The 19091-nt window shown below is 45.0% G+C and overlaps 1 protein-coding gene across 1 annotated transcript in view; it reads left to right on the top strand.

The window, feature by feature from the left end:
• The first annotated feature begins 6655 nt into the window (after positions 1–6655).
• The window catches only part of LOC132391973 (hematopoietically-expressed homeobox protein hhex-like), a 39398-nt gene continuing 26962 nt past the window's right edge, over positions 6656–19091 (top strand). Inside the window, exon 1 of the mRNA XM_059965832.1 lies at positions 6656–7155. Coding sequence (XP_059821815.1) covers positions 6852–7155 — 304 coding nt within the window. The 5' untranslated portion in view covers positions 6656–6851. The remainder of the gene's footprint in view (positions 7156–19091) is intronic.

Raw genomic sequence — 19091 nt, 5'->3', positions numbered from 1 at the left:
ATTCAACCTTTCTCTGTAACTCAGTTTCTTAAGTCCCGGCAACATCCTTGTAAACCTTCTCTGCACTCTTTCAACCTTATTAATACCTGTCCTGTAATTTGGTGACCAAAACTGCACACAATACTCCAAATTCGGCCTCACCAATGCCTTGTACAACCTCACCATAACATTCCAACTTTTATACTCAATACTTTGATTTATAAAGGCCAATGTAAAGCTGGTTTTACGACCCTATCTACCTATGACGCCAGTTTTAGGGAATTTTGTATCTGTATTCTTCGATCCCTCTGTTCTACTGCACTCCTCAGTGCCCTACAATTTACCTTGCATGTTCTACCTTGGTTTTTCCTTCCAAAGTGCAATACCTCACACTTGTCTGTATTAAACTCCATCTGCCATTTTTCAGTCCATTTTTCCAGCTGGTCCCAATCCCCCTGCAAGCTTTGAAATTCTTCTTTACTGTCCACTACACCTCCAATCTTTGTATCATCATCAAATTTGCTGATCCAATTTACCACATTGTCATCCAGATCATTGATATAGATGACAAATAACAATGGACCCAGCACTGATCCCTGTGGCACACCACTAGTCACAGGCCTCCACTCAGAGAAGCAATCCTCCACTACCACTCTCTGGCTTCTCCCATTGAGCCAATGTCTAATCCAATTTACTACCTCTCCATGTATACTTAGCAACTGAATCTTCCTAACTAACCTCCCATGTGGGACCTTGTCATAACTGCATCAATATGTTGGGACCAGGTCAGATCCTCAGAGATCTTAACACCCAGGGACTTGAAGCTGCTCACTCTCTCTATGTCTGACCCCTCTATGAGGAGTGGTTTGTATTCCCTCGTCTTACCCTTCCTGAAGTCCACAACCAGCTCTTTGGTTTTATTGACATTGAGTGCAGGTTGTTGCTGTGACACCACTCAATTAGCTGGTATATCTTGTTCTGTACTCCCCCTCATCTCCATCAAGAATCTGCCAACAATGGTCGTATCATCAGCAAATTTATAGATGGCATTTGAGTTATGCCTAGGCACACAGTCGTGGGTATAGAGAGAGCAGAGCAGTGGGCTAAATACACACCCCTGAGGTGTGCCAGGGTTGATTGTCAATGAGAAGGAGATATTGTTATCAATCCACACAGATTGTGTCTTCCGGATAGGAAGCTGAGGATCCAATTGCAGAGGCTCAGGTCCTGTAGCTTATTGATCAGGACTTTAGGAATGATGCTGTTAAATGCTGACCACATCCTGACCTAGGTATTTCTAATGTCCAGGTGATCTTAGGCTGTGTGAAGGCCACGTGAGCTTGGTTTCAATGCTTAAGAGAAGTTAGGATAGGTACATGGATGGGAAGTATATGAAGGGCTACAGTCTGGATACAGGTCGGTGGGAATAGGCAATTTAAATGGTTCAGCATGGAATAGATAGGCCAAAGGGCCTGCTGCTATGCTGTACTTCTCTATGACTCTATTACCCTGTGACTACTGTATCATGTGTCTACAAGTATCCTGAAACCTCATCTTTAGTAAGGGACTCCAACATCTCCCCAACCATTGAAGTCAGACCCACACTTGGATGATAGCCCTCCATATCTCTCCTTTCACCTCCAAGAGGACTACAAGCTAGTCATGGTTTGGAGGCTCACATGTCTCAGTGACCTCAGCTGCACTGGCGGGAGTCAGAGCCTTATGCTTTGGCTCTTGGTTGGCTCACCCATGCCAAAGAGCAGAGGCCAGACTCAGAGTGAAACACCAGTCCTCCAGGTCAGGGGCTAACAGCCCCAACTGGTAAAGCAAAACTGTTGTGGAAATGGCAATGAAGAGTCCTTCTACACCTGTGATTGCGAAGGATTTCCTGTGTTTGCACCCAGGACTTGCATGACTGACAGTGGCAAAAATTAAGCTACTGACAGACGAAGAAAGTCCCGAACACTGCCAGAGATGGAGGACATTCAATACTACCCTAAACGCCAGCGGTGTAACGAGCTGTAAGTAAGTACCCCTCCTATCCATGTACTCATCTAAACCACTTTTAAGTGTTGCAAATAAAATTGTGTGCAGTTTTGGCCTGTGTAGAGAGTAGAGAAGATCACCAGGATTAGGAGTATAAGGGAGTATAAAGATATTAGGGAGTATGAGGGTATAAGGAGAAGTTAGACAAACATTAGTTGTTTTCTCTGGAGTGGCAGAGGTTGAAGGGAGATCTGACAGAAGTTTATGTAACTATGCAAGGCACCAATAGAGTTGAGAGTAGGAACTTTTTCCCAGGATAGGGTGTTCATCTTAGCAAAAGGATAGAAGCAGACAATTTGGGAAAACATTTAATTGGTTTGGGGGAAATATGATGCTATTAAGCAGGAACTTGGGGGCAGATGTTCTCAGGGAAATACATGGCAAAAACGTGGCAAATGTTGAGGGAACATTTGCATGGCATTCTGCATAGGTATGTTCCATTGAAGTGGTGAAAGGACGGCAGGGTAAAAGAACCATGGTGTACAAAGGATGTAGGAAATATAGTTATGAAAAAAGGAAAAGCCTACAAAAGGTTCAAGAAACTAGGTACTGTTAGAGCTCTAGAAAATAACAAGGTTGCCAGGAAGGCTTAAGAATGAAATAAGGAGAGCTAGAAGGAATCATAAGAAGGCTTTGGTGAGCAGGATTAAGGAAAACCCCAGGGCATTCTACAAGTATGTGAAGAGCTAGAGGATGAGTCATGTGAGAATAGAACCAATCAAGTGCAGTGGTGGAAACATGTGGATGGAGTCTGACGAGGTAGCGAAGGTACTTAATGAATACCTTGGTTCAGTATTCACCAGGGAAAATGACCTTGGCAATTGTGGGGATGACTTACAGCAGACTGAAAAGCTTGAGCATTTAGACATTAAGAGGATGTTCTGGAGCTTTTGAAAAGCATTAAGTTAGATAAGTCACCGGGTCCAGATGAGATATACCCCTGGCTACTGTGGGAAGTGAGGTAGGAAATTGCTGAGCCTCTGGTGATGATCTTTGCATCATCAATATAGAGGATTGGAGGGTTGTAAATGTTGTTTCCTTGTCCAAGAAAAGGAATAGAGATAACCCAGGAAATTATAGACCAGTGAGTCTTACTTCAGTGGTGGGAAAGTTGTTGGAGAAGATCCTGAGAGGCAGGATTTATGAGCATTTGGAGAGACATAATCTGATTAGGGATAGTCAACATGGCTTTGTCAAGGGCAGGTCATGCCTTACAAGCCTGATTGAATTCTCTGAGGATGTTCCAAAACACATAGATAAAGGTAGAGCAGTGGATGTAGTGAATGTGGATTTCTGTAAGGCATTTGATAAGGTTCCCAATGCAAGGCTAATCAGGAAAGTAATGAGGCATGGGATTCAGGGAGACCTTGCTTTGTGGATCCAGAATTGGCCCACAGAAGGCAAAGGTGTTTCTAAATAGTTCATATTCTGCATGGAGGTCAGTGGCCAGTGGTGTTCCACTGGGATCTGTTCTAGGACCCCTCCTCTCTGTGATTTTCATAAATGACCAGGATGAAGATGTGGAGGGAAGTTTGCTGATGACACAAAAGCTGGGGGGTGTTGTGGACAATCTGGAGAGTTGTCAAAGGTTACATTGATAGGATGCAGAACTGGGCTGCAAAGTGGCAGATGGAGTTGATCGTAAATCTCGTCAAGAAGAAAAGAAGAGCTTATGAAATGTTCAAAAACTAGGTAATGATAGAGATCTAGAAGATTATAAGGCTAGCAGGAAGCAGTTTAAGAATGGAATTAGGAGAGCCAGAAAGGACCATGAGAAGACCTGGTGGACAGGATTAAGGAAAACCCCAAGGCATTCTACAAGTATGTGAAGAGCAAGAGGATAAGACGTGACAGAATAGAACCAATCAAGTGTAACAGTGGAAAAGTGTGTATGGAACTGGCGGGGATAGTAGAGATACTTAATGAATACTTTGCTTCAGTATTCACTACAGAAAAGTATCTTGGTGATTGTAGGGATGACACAGTGGACTGAAAAGCTTGATCATGTAGCTATTAAGGAAGAGGATGTGGTGGAGCTTTTGGAAACCATCAAGTTAGATAAGTCACCGGGACCAGATGAGATGTACCCCAGGCTACTGTGGGAAGTGAGGGAGGAGATTACTGAGCCTCAGGCGATGGTCTTTGCATCATCAATGGGGATGGGAGAGGTTCCAGATGATTGGAGGGTTGCAGATGTGTTTCCCTTCTTCAAGAAAGGGAGTAGAGATAGCCCAGGAAATTATAGACCAATGAGTCTTACTTCAGTGGTTGGTAAGTTGATGGAGAAGATACTAAGAGGCAGGATTTAGGAACATTTGGAGAGGCATAATATGATTAGGAATAGCTTTGTCAAAGGCAAGGCATGCCTAATGAGCTTGACTGAATTTTTTGAGGATATGACTAAACACATTGATGAAGGAAGAGCGATAGATGTAGTATATATGGATTTCAGCAAGGCATTTGATAAAGTACCCCATGCAAGGCTTATTGAGAAAGTAAGGAGGCATGGGATCCAAGAGAACATTGCTTTGTAGATCCAGAACTGGCTTGCGCACAGAAGGCAAAAGGTGGTTGTAGATGGGTTATATTCTGCATGGAGGTCAGTGACCAGTGTTGTGCCTCAGGGATCTGTTCTGGGTCCCTTACTCTTCATGAATTTTATAAATGACCTGGATGAGGAAGTGGAGGGATGGGTTAGTAAATTTGCTGGTGACACAAAGGTTAGAGATGTTGTGGATAGTGTGGAGGGCTGTCAGAGGTTACAGCAGGACATTGATATGATGCAAAACTGGGGTGAGAAGTGGCAGATGGAGTTCAACCCAAATAAGTGTGAGGTGATTCATGTTAGTAGGTCAAATATGATGTCAGAATGTAGTATTAATGGTAAGACTCTTGGCAGTGTGGAGGATCAGAGGGATCTTGGGGTCTGAGTCCATAGGACACTCAAATTTGCTGCGCATGTTGACTCTGTGGTTGAGAAGGCATATGGTGCATTGGCCTTCATCAACCTTGGGATTGAGTTTAAGAGCTGAGAGGTAACGTTACAGATAAATAGCATTCCGGTCAGTCCCCACTTGGAGTATTGTGCTCAGTTCTGGTCACCTCACTATAGGAAGGATGTGGAATCCATAGAAAGGGTGCAGAGGAGATTTACAAGGACTTTGCCTGGTTTGGGGAGCATGCCTTATGAGAGTAGGTTGAGTGAACTTGGCCTTTTTTTCTTGGAGCAACAGAGGATGATAGGAGATTTGATAGAGGTGTATAAGGTGATGAGAGGCATTGATTGTGTGGATAGCAGAGGCTTTTTCCCAGGGCTGAGAGGGCACATTTTTAACGTGCTTGGAAGTAGGTACAGAGGAGACGTCAGGAGTAAGTTTTTTATGCAGAGAGTGGCAAGAACGTGGAATGGGCTGCCAGAGGTGTAGTGGAGGCGGAAGTGGTAGGGTCTTTTCAGGGACTCCTGGATAGGTACATGGAGCTTAGAAAAACTGAGAGCTGTGGGTAACCCTAGGTAATTTCTCAGGTAAGGACATGTTCGGTACAGCTTTGTGGGCCAAAGGGCCTGTATTGTGCTGTAGGTTTTCTACGTTTCTATGTTTCTAAGATAATAAAGTACATTGTGACAGATATGTACTTGATAATAAATTTACTCTGAACTTTGAACTTTTGGCACATTGGCCTTCATATGTTTTGAGTGCAGAAGTTGGGTTGTTATGTTAAAGGTGTATAAGATGTTGGTGAGGCCAAATTTGGAATATTGTGTGCAGTTGTGGTCACAGGAAAAATACAAATCAGACTGAAAACACAGAGAAAACTTACAAGCATGTTGCCCAGACTTGAGGAGCCAAGTTAAAGGGAGAAGTTGAATAGGATACCATCTTATTCCCTGGAGTGTAGGGGAGTGAGGGGAGATTTGATAGAGGTATACAAAATCATGAGGGCATAGATAGGGTAAATGCAAACAAGCATTTTTCTACTGAGGTTCGGTGAGACAAGAACCGGAGTTCATGGGTTAGGGTGAAAGGTGAAACATTTAAGGGGAACATAATGAGGAACTGCCCAAGCTGAGGGATGTGGTTCAATTTCAACATTCAAGAGATGATTGGACAAGCGCATGGATGGGAAGGGTATGGAGGGCTATCATCCGGTAAGGATTGATATACTAGGCTTATTAATAGTGCAGCATGGACTAAATGGGCCGAAAGGCATCTTTCTGTGCTGTGGTGCTTCATGGGTGATGGGGTGGAGATACGCCTCCACCGAAGAAGGTATAAGGTGCTCCTTCCCTCTATTAAACCATAGGTTATCCTTGGGCAAGGTGTAGCCCCTGACAAGCCCCCTCTCCCCCCCCCCAGTTCAGGGTCACGTGAAGCCATGGGAGCAGGTGGTGGATGGTGGTAGGAGCAGCTGGTGCAGATCACAAGTCCTGGTTATGCACCACTGACGCCAGGCAGACAATCTCTCGAGAGTATTGTGAAGACACTGCCCAGAAGAAGGCAATGGCAAACTACTCTCGTTGAAACAATTGTCAGGAACAAACCCTGGTCAAGGACTATGCACCCAAGTCACACGGCTCGGCACAGAATGATTAACTTTGTGCTTCATGACTCTTGAAAGTTCTGATCGGATGGGTTTCGACTGGCAGGAGACTGGGTGTCTGGGCCCCATGGTGTTTGGGGTTGATGACTTTGGGTAGGAGTCTCCGCCCAGTGTGTGCTGTCTGCACCGTTCGTTGAGACGGCGAGAGGGGAACTGAGCCCATTAACACTTCAATCAGCTCGTGGGTTGGTTTTGCTCCGAGGTGAAGTTACTGTCCGGACTCTGGGATGCAGTACCGCGGCCCCTGGCCCCTCGAGTTCTCCTTGCTCGGCCCCAATCCCGTCCATCCCACGCCGTTTTACATCGAGGATATACTAAGACGCGAACGAGTCAGCTCACCGCACCTCGCCGCTCTCCCGGCCGTCCTGCCGCCTCTCCTTCCACCGGCGCCCGGCTACAGAAGCGGGTTGTATCAGGACGTCAGTCCCGGGTATTTCGGTCTGGCTCCGCACTTGTACAGGGCTCCGCTCCTCCCCGACAGCCCGGCTTCGGGAGAGCTCGGGCATCAACTCTACAGACCGCTGGCTGAAGGTAAAGAGCACTGACCTGAGCGAGGGGAGAATGTGCCGGGCGGAGGGAGGAAGAGAGTGAGGAACGAGAGAGGAGGGAGAGAGAAGGAGGTAGAGAATGGCGAGAGGCAGGGAGAGGGAGGCAGGGAAAGAGGGCATGAGTGGGAAGAGATGGAGGGACAGAGGGAGGGGGAAAGATGTAGAGTGAGAGAGAGAGAGCGAGATGGTGGGAGGGAGAGAGGGAGATATATAGGGAGGAGGAAAGAAAAGGGTAGAGAGGGAGAAGGCGGGGAAAGGAGAATGAGAAAGAAAGGATTTGTAGGAGGAGAGAAAGCTGAATCAAAAGAGGTTGGAGAGGGGGCAGAGAGTGAGGGGTAGGAAAGAGAGGAGAGACAGAAAAGACTAGAGAGGGGAGGGAGGGAAACAGGACAGAGAGAATGGAGAATATAGGAGTGGGAGGGGAAGATAGTGAAGAGGGAGGGAGCGTGGAAGGGAGAATAAATGACGGACAGAAAGAATGGAAGGAAAGGGAAAGCGGGTGATAGAAGGATGGAGGGCGCGGTGAGAGATGTTGAGAAAGAGGAGCGAGGGGGGAGTGGAGAATGAAGAAACTGCAAGAAGGTGTGGAATAGAGTAAGCAGAGGAAACGAAAGGACAAGTATTGACAACAACAAGGAAAAGGAATTAGTCATGGGGGCGTTAAACAGAACGGCACTGGGAATCCGGAGAGAGGGAGGCGGCGGGATCCACAAACAACGAAACCGTGGAGCGGGAATGACCGTAAAACCAGCAACTTGCGCCTAGAGTGAGTGAGATACAAATAAACGGATAAAAAGACAGAAAGAGAGCGTGGGAGAGCGGCACAGAGAGAGACAGTGAGAGAGCGAGGGAGAGAGAGAGAGGGCAGGACAGACAGACACATGGATACAGGGAGAGAGAGTGACAGAGAGATATAGATAGACACATGCACAAAGAGAGAGAGGAAGAGGGACAGAGGTAGAAAGAGAATCACAGAGAGAGAGAGAGATACAGAGACACACACACACAGCGAGAGAGGCAGACAGAAAGAGAGAGAGAGAGAGAGACAGACAGACAGTGAATCAGAGGGAGGGGAGAGATGGAGGGAGAATGAGGGTGAGAGAAAGTGGGTAAGAGAGGGTGTGAGAGAGACACACAGTGAATCAGAGGGAGGGGGAGAGATGGAGGGAGAATGAGGGTGAGAGAAAGTGGGTAAGAGAGGGTGTGAGAGAGACACACAGTGAATCAGGGGAGAGATGGAGGGAGAATGAGGGTGAGAGAGAGTGGGCAAGAGAGGGTGTGAGAGAGACAGAGAGAGAGAGAGAGAGAGAATCCTCGGTAGGAGTAGGGTCGTGAGGAAGTGGCATGGAGGCGAGAAGCTCACTCGTTAACTCTGCCTGGAAATCCGTGTGTGAATGACAGTCGCAGCGAGAAAGTGTGGGTGTGAAAGATTCGGGTCGGGTGCGTTGCTTATAAACGGGTCGAATAGTAACGTGTGAGGGGCCCACGAATGTTAAGTGTGGGGGTTCTGCTTTCGGCGAGATGTCAAGCGTGTCAGCCCACCCTTGAGTTCGGCCTTCGGAAGAGCAAGTGTCTCTGTGGACGGATGACGGGCTCCCTCCTCACCCTCAGAGCTGGTCTCCCCTCTCCCCTTGGAGTTAACGTACACACGGTTCTCATTCGCTCCGCTATTCCTCAACTTTTCAACCTGGTTCTGATTCCGAATGTAAAACCCCAGTGAGATGCGAGAGGGTCGCAGAGACGGACCATGGAGCGGGTGTTCCCAGCTATTAAAATAATCATATTTCACTACCATTGGTCTGGATAATGGAATTGCCAGATTACCATAGTCACATAACTGCAGAAGTCAAAGTTCAAAGGAAACCGAATTAAAACACACACACACACACACACACACACACACACACACACACACACACACACACACACACACACAGTGCCCACTTCATTAGGTACATCTCTACACCTGCTCGCTAATGCAAATGTCTAATCAGCCAAACATGTGGCTGCAACGCAATACCTAAAAGCATGCAGAAATGGTCAAGGGGTTCAGTTGTTGTTCTGACCAAACCTGGGGAGGAAATGTGATCTAAGTGATTTTGACTGTGGAATGATAGTTGGTGCCAGATGGGGTGGTTTGAGTATCTCAAAAACTGCTGATCTCTTGCATCTTTGCACTCAAGAGTCTACAGAAAATTCTGTGGAAAAGCAAATAAAAAACCCAGTGGGTGGCAGTTCTCATGGTGAAGATGCCTTGTTAACGAGAGAGAGGTCAGAGGAGAACGGCCAGACTGGTTTAAACTGACGGGAAGGAGACAGTAACTCAAATAAACACGAGTTACAACAGTGTTGTGCAGAAGATCATCTCTGAACCTCGAAGTGGATGGGCCACAGCAGCAGAAAAGCATGAACATATATTCAGGGGCCACATCACTACCCATAGGGTGTGCCTAACAAAGTGGCCATTGACTACGTTAACAACTTGAAAGATACTTGGACTGCTACAAGGATAGGAGAGGTTTAGAGGGTCAGAACACAGAACATAGACCAGTACAACATCACACAAGCACAGGAACAGGCCCTACAGCCCAAAATATTGTGCCAACCAACTAAATTAGAAATCAAATAGCCAATTAAACTGATCTCTTCTGCCCACTATATCCCTCCATTTTCCTCACATTCATGTGCCTATCAAAACCTCTCTTAAATGTCCCTAATGTATCTCTGCCCCTTCTACCAGGCAGTACATTCCAGGAACCCACCTCCAATAGCTTTGACACCAATTCTTGAATTCTTGAAAGCCACACTTCTCTCAATTCATCTGCCCACAATTCATCAGCGCTAAATGTTGTATTTCCTGTGTCATTCCTCTCCTTTCAGTGTTAAAAACAACCTGAGCTATCAGAAATGGTTTGTCTGAGGGGATAAGCAATTGGGTCTGAGGCATTTGTCGTTTGACAGCTTCAGTCGTTCCCCGTTACCGTCCTGGCTAACCACCCCCCCCCCCCCCGGCTTCCAATAGTTTCCCGCAGCACGACCCTCGGGCTGAGTTGCTCAATGATGTTAAATGACGCATCTCACCGCATGTATCAATGTAGATTTACAGTCTGTATTTTAGCAGGGTGAAAACTTACTGGGGTGGTTTGGCTTTTACTATTCCACATACTGGCTGATGAGCAAACACAGCAAGCGTCCAGAGGACGGTGAGAACAAATAAAACATTTTCCATTGGACATGTATAGGAAACTGGACCTCACACAGGTAGATGGGACTAACTCAGTTTGGCTTAGACGAGTTAGGCTGAAAGGCCTGTTTCTAGGCTGTAATTTTTGCTACCATCAGGGAGGAGGTATAGCAGCCCACATTCAATGTTTTAGGAACAACTTCTTCCCCTCTGTTGTCAGATTCTGAATGTTCCCTGAACCCATCAGCACTACCTCACTCTTTTACTCTCTTTTTGCACTATTTAATATTTTTCTATATTTCTTATTGTCACTTACTGTAAATTTTGTTTCTTTTACTGTACTGCTGCCAGAAAACAACAAATTTCACAACATACAAGGTCCTGTGCAAAAGTGTTATACATAGCTAGGATGCCCAAGACTTTTGCACAGTACTGTACTAACTTAAAGTATTGCACTGTACTGCTGCAGCAAAAACAAAAACTAATATCATGATGTATGTGAGTGATGATAAACCTGATTCTGATCTGGGTCTCTATTGTGGACTGAGAGCGGGAAGGGGGCAGGGAGAGGGGAGTCATGGCTGGGAAAAGGGGAAGGGAAAGGGGAGGGAGTGGGAAGCACCAGAGAGACATTCTGTAATGATCAATAAACCAATTGTTTAGAATCAAATGACCTTGCCTGGCGATTCAGGGCTGGGTGTGTCTGCAACCGCGCTGCCCCCTCCTTCCCACCCCTGGCACTCCTTCTCTGCCACCCATCCCAAAATCTTTCCACAGTGCCCCATCCTCGCCATTCCCAACATCCTTTGCTCCCACCAGATTTACGAACTCGCTCTCCGCTCCACATTGACAAATACAGTACTGTGCAAAAGTCTTAGGCACCCTAGCTATAGATATGTTCCTAAGACTTTTGCACTGTCCTGTATATCAGTAGCAATAATCACAGAACGTAGAACACTACAGCACAGTACAGGCCCTTTGACCCATGATGTTGTGCCGACCTTTTAACCTACTGTAAGATTAATCTAACCTTTCCCTCCTATATAGTCCTCCATTTTTCTATCCTTGCACCTAATCCAAGGGTTTCTTAAATGTCCCTAATGTATCTGTCTGTACCACCAGCCCTAGCAGTGTGTTCCATCCACCCACCATTCTGTATTAAAAAAACACCTCTGATACTCCCCCTCTATAATTTCCTCGAACTACCTTAAAATTGTGCCCTCTTGCATTAGCCTTTTCCACCCTGGGAAAAAGTCTCTGACTTTCCACTCTTTCTTTTATTCTTTCTTATTTATTCATTTATTTATATTATATATTGAGATCCAGCGCAGAATAGGCCCTTTTGGCCTCTCAATCCGCGTGTTCTTGCAACCCCTTATTTAACCCTAGCCTAATCTCAGAACGATGAGCCTATCAACCGGCATGTCTTTGGAATGTGAGGGGAGACCGTAGTGTGTGTGGAGGAAACCCATGTGGGTAACGGGAGAGGAACTCAGCAGGTCAGGAAGCATTAGTGGAGTCAGCCATTCACTATGCTACCATGCTGGCCCTTTGAAGATTTGAGTGGCTGGGAGAACAGGATTGTGGGCCTGAAAGGCCATGGGAAACAGTCTCTGACTATCTACTCGATCGATGCCTCATGTCATCTTGTACACCTTTGTCAAGTTGCCTCTCATTTCATTCACTCCAACGAATAAATACCTGAAAAACCTGATTCTGATTCTATTAACTTTATGATTCCCTGATACCAAAGACGATTATGTCCTTAATGAAGGTGGGATCCTCCACTAAGGACCCCCATTACCCAGGAAATGTCTCTTCTCATTGCTACCATCAGAGTGGTGCTACAGGACCCTGCAAACACATGCTCAACATTTTAGAAACAGCTTCCTTCTTTCCACCATCAGATTTCTGAATAGTCCATGAACACTACCTCACTATTTTTGCTCTCTTCTTGCATTACTTATTTAATTTAATTTTCTTAATGTATATTTCTTATTGTCTTCTTCTTTCTCCCATCACCACTGCTGAGACAAAGGCTGCTGACAGCAGCTCAGCAGAGCCCTCTGTCCTGGGCCAGTCTTTCAAGCTGCCTTCAGGCGTAGCCCACCTTCGAAGATGCTTGCTCTCCCAGGGGTGAGTCCTTTGGAGCTTCTGAAGCGCTGGATTTTTACAGGATGGGGTTGCTGGCCCCATGTCCGATCCTCCTCCTTTTGCAGCCGGGCTTGGGATGACCATGACAAACTGAGATGTGCAGATGCTGGAAATCCAAAGCACACACGCAGCACGCCGGAGGAACTCAGCAGGTCAGGCAGCATCTATGGAAACGAGTAAGCAGTTAATGTTTCGTGCTGAGAACCTTCTTCAGGACTGGAAAAAAAGAAGAGAGGTCAAAAGGTTTTTCTATAGATGGTGTCTGGCTTGCTGAGTTTCTTCAGCATTTTGTGTGTGTTGCTTTGGACCATCCATGGCAGAGTTATTTCTTATTGTAATTTATAGTTTGTGCTCTTGCCACAAAACAGCAAAATTCAAGACACATATCAATGATATTACAACTACAGAATCAATACGACGTCAATGGAAGCAGATTCAGCAGATGTCAGAATTCTGTACCTTAAATCGTTACTCAGCAGCATAGCGGTTGACATGATGCTTTTACTCTGATGCTCAAGGGCATCAGAGTCGGGAGTTCAATTCTAACATCCTCTGTTAGTCATCACTGTGTACTTTCCCTGGGTGCTCTGAATTCCTCTAACAATCCAAAGACATACAGGGTAGGTTAATTGGTCGTTGTAAATTGTCCCGTGGTAAGGTTAGGATTAAATTGGAGTTGTTGGGGGTTGCTGGGCGTTGTGGCTTGAAGGACAGGAAGGGCCTATTCCGAGCTGTATCTCTAAATAAAATTTTAAAAAAATAAAACCCCCATGATGTACCCATTTGCAGACCCACCCACAAGACTAATGCCTGGTTCCCCTTTCTCTCTGAGCAGGGTGCAATTTGATGATGTGTGAGTGTCTCAATATTAACTGACAATGCTTCCAACCCTCTCATTCCTTCCCTGCTCTATTTACAATAGCAACTCTCTTTTGTCCAGTTCTTGCGAAACACAAAAAATAGGTAAAGCTCGGCCTTTGTAAAATGTGATTTTTTCCGACTATTTTAAAAGCGTAGCTTTGACTATTCTTCCTGTTCTTCATGTTTTTTTTAAATAAAGATAATATATTTATACATCAGTGATCATCAGTGTTTTCAAAGTTCAGGAAGTGTTTGAACATGGGTAGCTAGCTGCCAAGGGCTGATAGGAACACATTTCCTTGTTACAGGGTAGATTATAAGCAATTATAGCAATATGGTGTCGTTTGAGGCTATTGTGGTTAGCTAGGAAAAGAGGAACTACTTTGCAGCATTCATCACAGACAGACAAGCTGCAGCCTCCTTCTGTAATCTGGTGTGACTTGGGTAACTGCTCAGTTCATGGGCAGTGCAGGTGAAGAGGGTGAGGGTAGTCATGAAAATGTGGAGGGAGAGAAACAATGCACAGAGGTATGGAGGAGCTTTGGTGAGAAAAGTGGGCTCCTCAGAAATTTTTTAAAGACATTCTGTGGATGCTGGAAATCCAGAGCAACATCACAAAATGCTGGAGGTAATCAGGAGGTCAGGCAGCATCTGTGGAGAGGAATAAACTGTCAACGTTTTGGTCCTGCATTTTGTGTGCTTCTTGAGAAACTCTGCAGTCGTGAAGCTGCAGATTCATAGAGTCATACAGTATGGAAGCAGGCCCTTCGGCCCATCTGGTTGATGCCAACCAAGATTCCCTTCTGAGCTAGAGCCATTTATTCACATTTGCCTCATTGGCCCCTAAATGTTTCCTGTCCATGTTTCTGTCCAAAATCCTTTTAAATGCTATTAATGTAACTGCTTCAAACACTTCCTCTGGCAGTGCATTCCGTTTACAGAGTACCCTCTGGTTGCCCCTCATTATTCTATGATCGAAGGTCTCCTGGTTCTAATTCATGAGTGTTTAGTGTCTGTTCATGCTTGTGTGTTTGTACCTCCAGATGTGTTTGCATGTTTTGTATGTTGTGAGTACAAATGTTTGCAGATGCCTGCATTGCACTTTCTGTAACTGCAACACTCTATTCTGCTTTTCTCTGTATTACCTCGACGTAATTAAGAAGATCATAAGTCAAAGGAGCAGAATTAGACCATTTGGCCCATTGCATCTGTTCTGCCATTCCTTCTTGGCTGATTTATTATCCATCTCAACCCCATTCCCTTGTCTTCTCCCAGTAACTTTTGACACCTGACTAATCAAGAATCTATCAACCTCTGCTTTAAATATACCCAATGACTCGGCCTCCATTTGAGTATTGTGAACAGTTTTGAGCCCCTCATCTTAGAAAAGATGTGCTGACATTGGAGAGGGTCCAGAGGAGGTTCACAAGGACGATTCCAGGAATGAAAGGGTTATCATACGAGGAACGTTTGATGGCTCTGGGTCTGTACCCACTGGAATTCAGAAGGATGAGGGGGGATCTCATTGAAACCTTTCGAATGTTGAAAGGCCTAGACAGAGTAGATGTGAAAAGGATGTTTCCCACGGTGGGAGAGTCTAGGACAAGAGGGCACAGCCTCAGGATAGAGGGGCGCCCTTTCAAAACAGAGATGTGGTGGTGAAACAAAGGGTGGTGAATTTGTGGAATTTGTTGCCACATGTAGCTGTGGGGACCAGGTTATTGGGTGTATTGAAGGCAGAGATTGGTTGGACATGGCATCAAAGGCTACAGGGAAAAGACCGGGAAATGGGGCTGAGGAGGAGAAAATAAAAGGATCAGCCTTGATTGAATGGTGGAGCAGACTTGATGGGCCAGATGGCCTAATTCTGCTCCTATGCCTTATGGTCTTATGGTTATCAGTGGCAATAAATTCCACAGATTCACCGCTGTCTGGCTGAAGAAATCCCTCCTCATCTCTGTTAAATGGGCCAGCCTCTATTCTGAGGCTGTGTCCTCTGGTTTGTCTCGCCAAAGGTAGGAAACATCCTCTCTACATCCACTCTAACTAGCTCTTTCAATATTCAATATATGAAATGATCCCTCAACCAACAGGCTCTTGAACCAAAGGGGATAACGTCACTTAACTTCACTCACCCCATCACTGAACTGTTCCCACAACCTATGGACTAACTTACAAGGACTCTTCATTTCATGTTCTCCATATTTATTGCTTCTTTATTTATTATTACTATTATTTAGTTTTTTCTTTCTTTTGGATTTTCACAGTTTGTTGTGTTTTGCACGTTGGTTGTTTGTCCATCCTGTTGGGTGGGGTCTTTCATTGATTCTATTGTGTTTCTTGGATTTACTGTGTAGCGTGAATTCCCACAGGAAAACAAATCTCAGTGTTGTATATGGTGACATATATGTACTTTGATAACAAATTTAGTTTTAGAGATTCATTTTCTTGCGGGCATTCACAGTAGAACAAAGAAATAGAATAAAGTCACTGAAAACGTACCCACGGAGACTGAGAAACAACAACAACCAAAAGACGACACACTGTGCAAATTAATATCGAATGCGTAATAAATAATGCTGAGAATGTGAGCCTTTGAAAGTGAGCCCATCGATTGCAGAATCAGTTCAGAGTTGAGGTGAGGGAAGTTCTCCACACTGGTTTATGAGCCTGATGGTTGAAGGGTAATAACTGCTTCTGAACCTGGTGGTGTGCGTTCTGAGGCTCCTGTGCCCTTTCTGCCAATGACGGCAGCGGGTTTCCCCCGGGTGCTCTGGTTTCCTCCTGCAGTCCAAAGGCATGCTGGTTAGCAGGATATTTGGTCATTGTCAATCAGGCTGGGGTTACATTGGGGGTTGCTTGGCGATGTGGCTGTAAAAGTCGGAAGGGCCTACTCCACGCAATAGCTCACTAAATACATAAAGAGAGCAGGGGTTGGATGGTGAGGGTCCTTGAGGAAGGTGCTGCTTTCTTGTGATGTCTCCCCTTGTAGAAATGCTCAATGGTGGGGAGGGCTTTTCCTGTGATGGACTGGGCCGTATCCAACACTTTCTGTAGGCTCTTCTGTCCTTGGGCATTGGTGTTTCCATAGCAGGCTGTGAGCTCATCTTCAATGTGAGGTGATAGCTTTTCAGCAGATCATGTGATGCCAGAGGTTAGTTGAAGAGGAACAGACTCGGAGAGTTGTGTGCACCAGCTTGTTGCATGATTCATGGTGCTGGTAGTCTGCTGATACTACAGCCAGGATTTGCACTGTGGCTGAACTAGAGAAAAGGAAGAAAATACAGTGTGTTTTTCACACTGTAATGATTTCACAGTCAATAAGTTGTTTTCAATTTGCAGCATAGATCAGATGCAAGTCATTCGAATTATCATCTAGATAACTGGTTGTGAGTCAGACTGAGGTACACGTCATGGAAAGAGGCCCCGTTCCAACCAGCTCATCCATGCTGACTGTGCTGTTCAGCTAGTCAGATTCATCAGCCTGCGTTTGGCCCAGAGTGCTCTAAACATCACCCACCCACGGACTTCTCTGGTTGGTTTTTAAATGTTGCTAACGTGCCTGCCTCATCCAGTATTTAAAGAGAGAAAGAAGATCTTTATTTGTCCCATGCAACCAAAACATATGATGAAATGCATCGTTAATGACAATGACCTACACAGCCTGGGATTGTGTCTATGTAGTAATCAGATAGAGATAAACCGCTACAGGATCCTGTAAACTGTTGGATTGCTTCTGGTTTCTCTTGGCGAACGTTCAAAATGTTAAAAGGTTCATTTATTATCGAAGTATGTACCTTCATACCACTCTGAGATTCATCTTCTCCAGATAGCCACGAAACAAAGAAAGAACATGAAAGTAGTTCAGAGGGAATCATCAAACCCAGCCCCCACACAAAAAAGAACAGCACCCCAATCATCAACCCTCAAACTCCCTTTCCCATACAAAACGGAACAACCCCAACCCCCCCAGCACCAAAATAACTTAAAGAAATGGGCAAAAACACAGAATATAAAAATCACGTCTGAAAAAAATCCACAGTCCATAAAGGCAATAGTCCAGTCTATAAAAACAGAACCACAATGCCATCCTCCGACATCAGTGAGATTCATCAAAGGAGAGGGACACCACACAAGGCAGAGGCCTACCCGCCAGCCACAGCCATCCTCACAGTGATAGGCAGGCAGTGCTGAACTCTCTCCGGCCTTCAGCATTCGTGACAATGTCTCAATCTCCCTCAACACTTCAATCAGTGATTAATGGATGCTTTAATTGGTGAAAAGGAGCTGAACATTGGCCCGTTCCTCATCTTGAAGCTTCTTTGCATCGAGGCCACCTGAGTATGTGCGCGCTTCCCGGAATCTTCTCAGAGACAGCAAGGCATTGGATCAGTCAATTGATCTCCAAACTGTAAATCACAGGATCTAACTGTCCCAGAAACACATTTAAGATGCAAACCAGACACAAAAGAAATAGACTAGATATTTTTGTGGGCTATCTGGATGACGTTGACCAAGAGCATTGCACACTGGCGCCATCTTGAGAGGAAGAAATCCGGTCATTTTCTACATTTATCATCTTGAATTTGTTGGTCTTTTATTATGTATTTTTGATAATATTTTGTGTTAACCACCTGGTTCTGCAGTGCCCCAAGGTACCCCTCCGTTTCTAGGAAGAGATCTCCAACTCTGAGCCAGGCATTCGACGCTTCCTTGTCAACATCCAGCCTGCTCAGATCATGGGGATGTCTTCCACGGAGGGTCATACTTTTCGATTGGTTAACTTTTTCTTCAATAGTGATAATTTCTTAACTTTTCTGGGGTGTGTTCTCATTTAAGTTTAGTGGTGTGTACTTCTTATCAGAATTGCATATGCTTGCCTGGAGTGCTAAATCCTGATTTTGTTGGTGAAAATATATCCTTAGAAGTTTTGTGTTGTGCTGTGTTGATTTTAATGTCTGCTGTTCCTCTTCCTCCTTCTGTCCTAGGTTGTGTTAATCTAAGCACATTTGAGTGAACATAATGTTTTGTGAAATTTGTCATTTCAGTTCTTATTTTTCTTTGTAAATTTTCCAGATAGATTTTGGATCAAGGTTATTATTAATATTATTATTAACTGTGGAAGAAACTATCCAGAGCTGACACTGAATTGAGCAAGGAAGGGTTAATGGTCTTTAAATGTAAAATCAAAGTCTACTGCGACTAATGCACTCTGTGTGGCTGAGAATGTGCCTTTCAGTCAGGCAGATTAAAATAACTATGTTTGTATGTGTTGTTCAAAGTCATCATATGTCTGATATACTCTTCTAGCCTGTCTGATATGCTATTTTGAGAAATTAACACTGAAGTAAAGGTGTAACTGCTTGGGGCATATCCTGCAACTTTGCTGCTCAGCAGAAAGGCCATTGAAGATCCTCCTTCTGATTTATGTGTTTTTCTCCTGTGTGCCTGGGATATAAATAAGAGCGTGACCCGTTGTCAGACAGAGTCTCGGAACTCCGCTGTTAGGAGGATAGACTCTCCATGCTACAATAAAGGCGTTATGAAGTGATCTCCCTCCGTGTCTGAGTGTTAGTTCTTCTTCCGCAACGACATTTACTTTTTGTATTTGCACAGTTTGTCTCCTTTTACACAACAGTTCTTTGTCAGTCGTTGTGTGCAATTTTTCATCAATTCTATTGTGTCTACTATGAAAATGAATCTTAGGGTTGTATGTGGTG

The sequence above is a fragment of the Hypanus sabinus genome, chromosome 3, assembly GCF_030144855.1.
Source record: "Hypanus sabinus isolate sHypSab1 chromosome 3, sHypSab1.hap1, whole genome shotgun sequence".
Taxonomy (NCBI): domain Eukaryota; kingdom Metazoa; phylum Chordata; class Chondrichthyes; order Myliobatiformes; family Dasyatidae; genus Hypanus; species Hypanus sabinus.
Note: the sequence above shows the minus strand (reverse complement) of the source record. Positions and strands in the feature narration are given on the sequence as shown.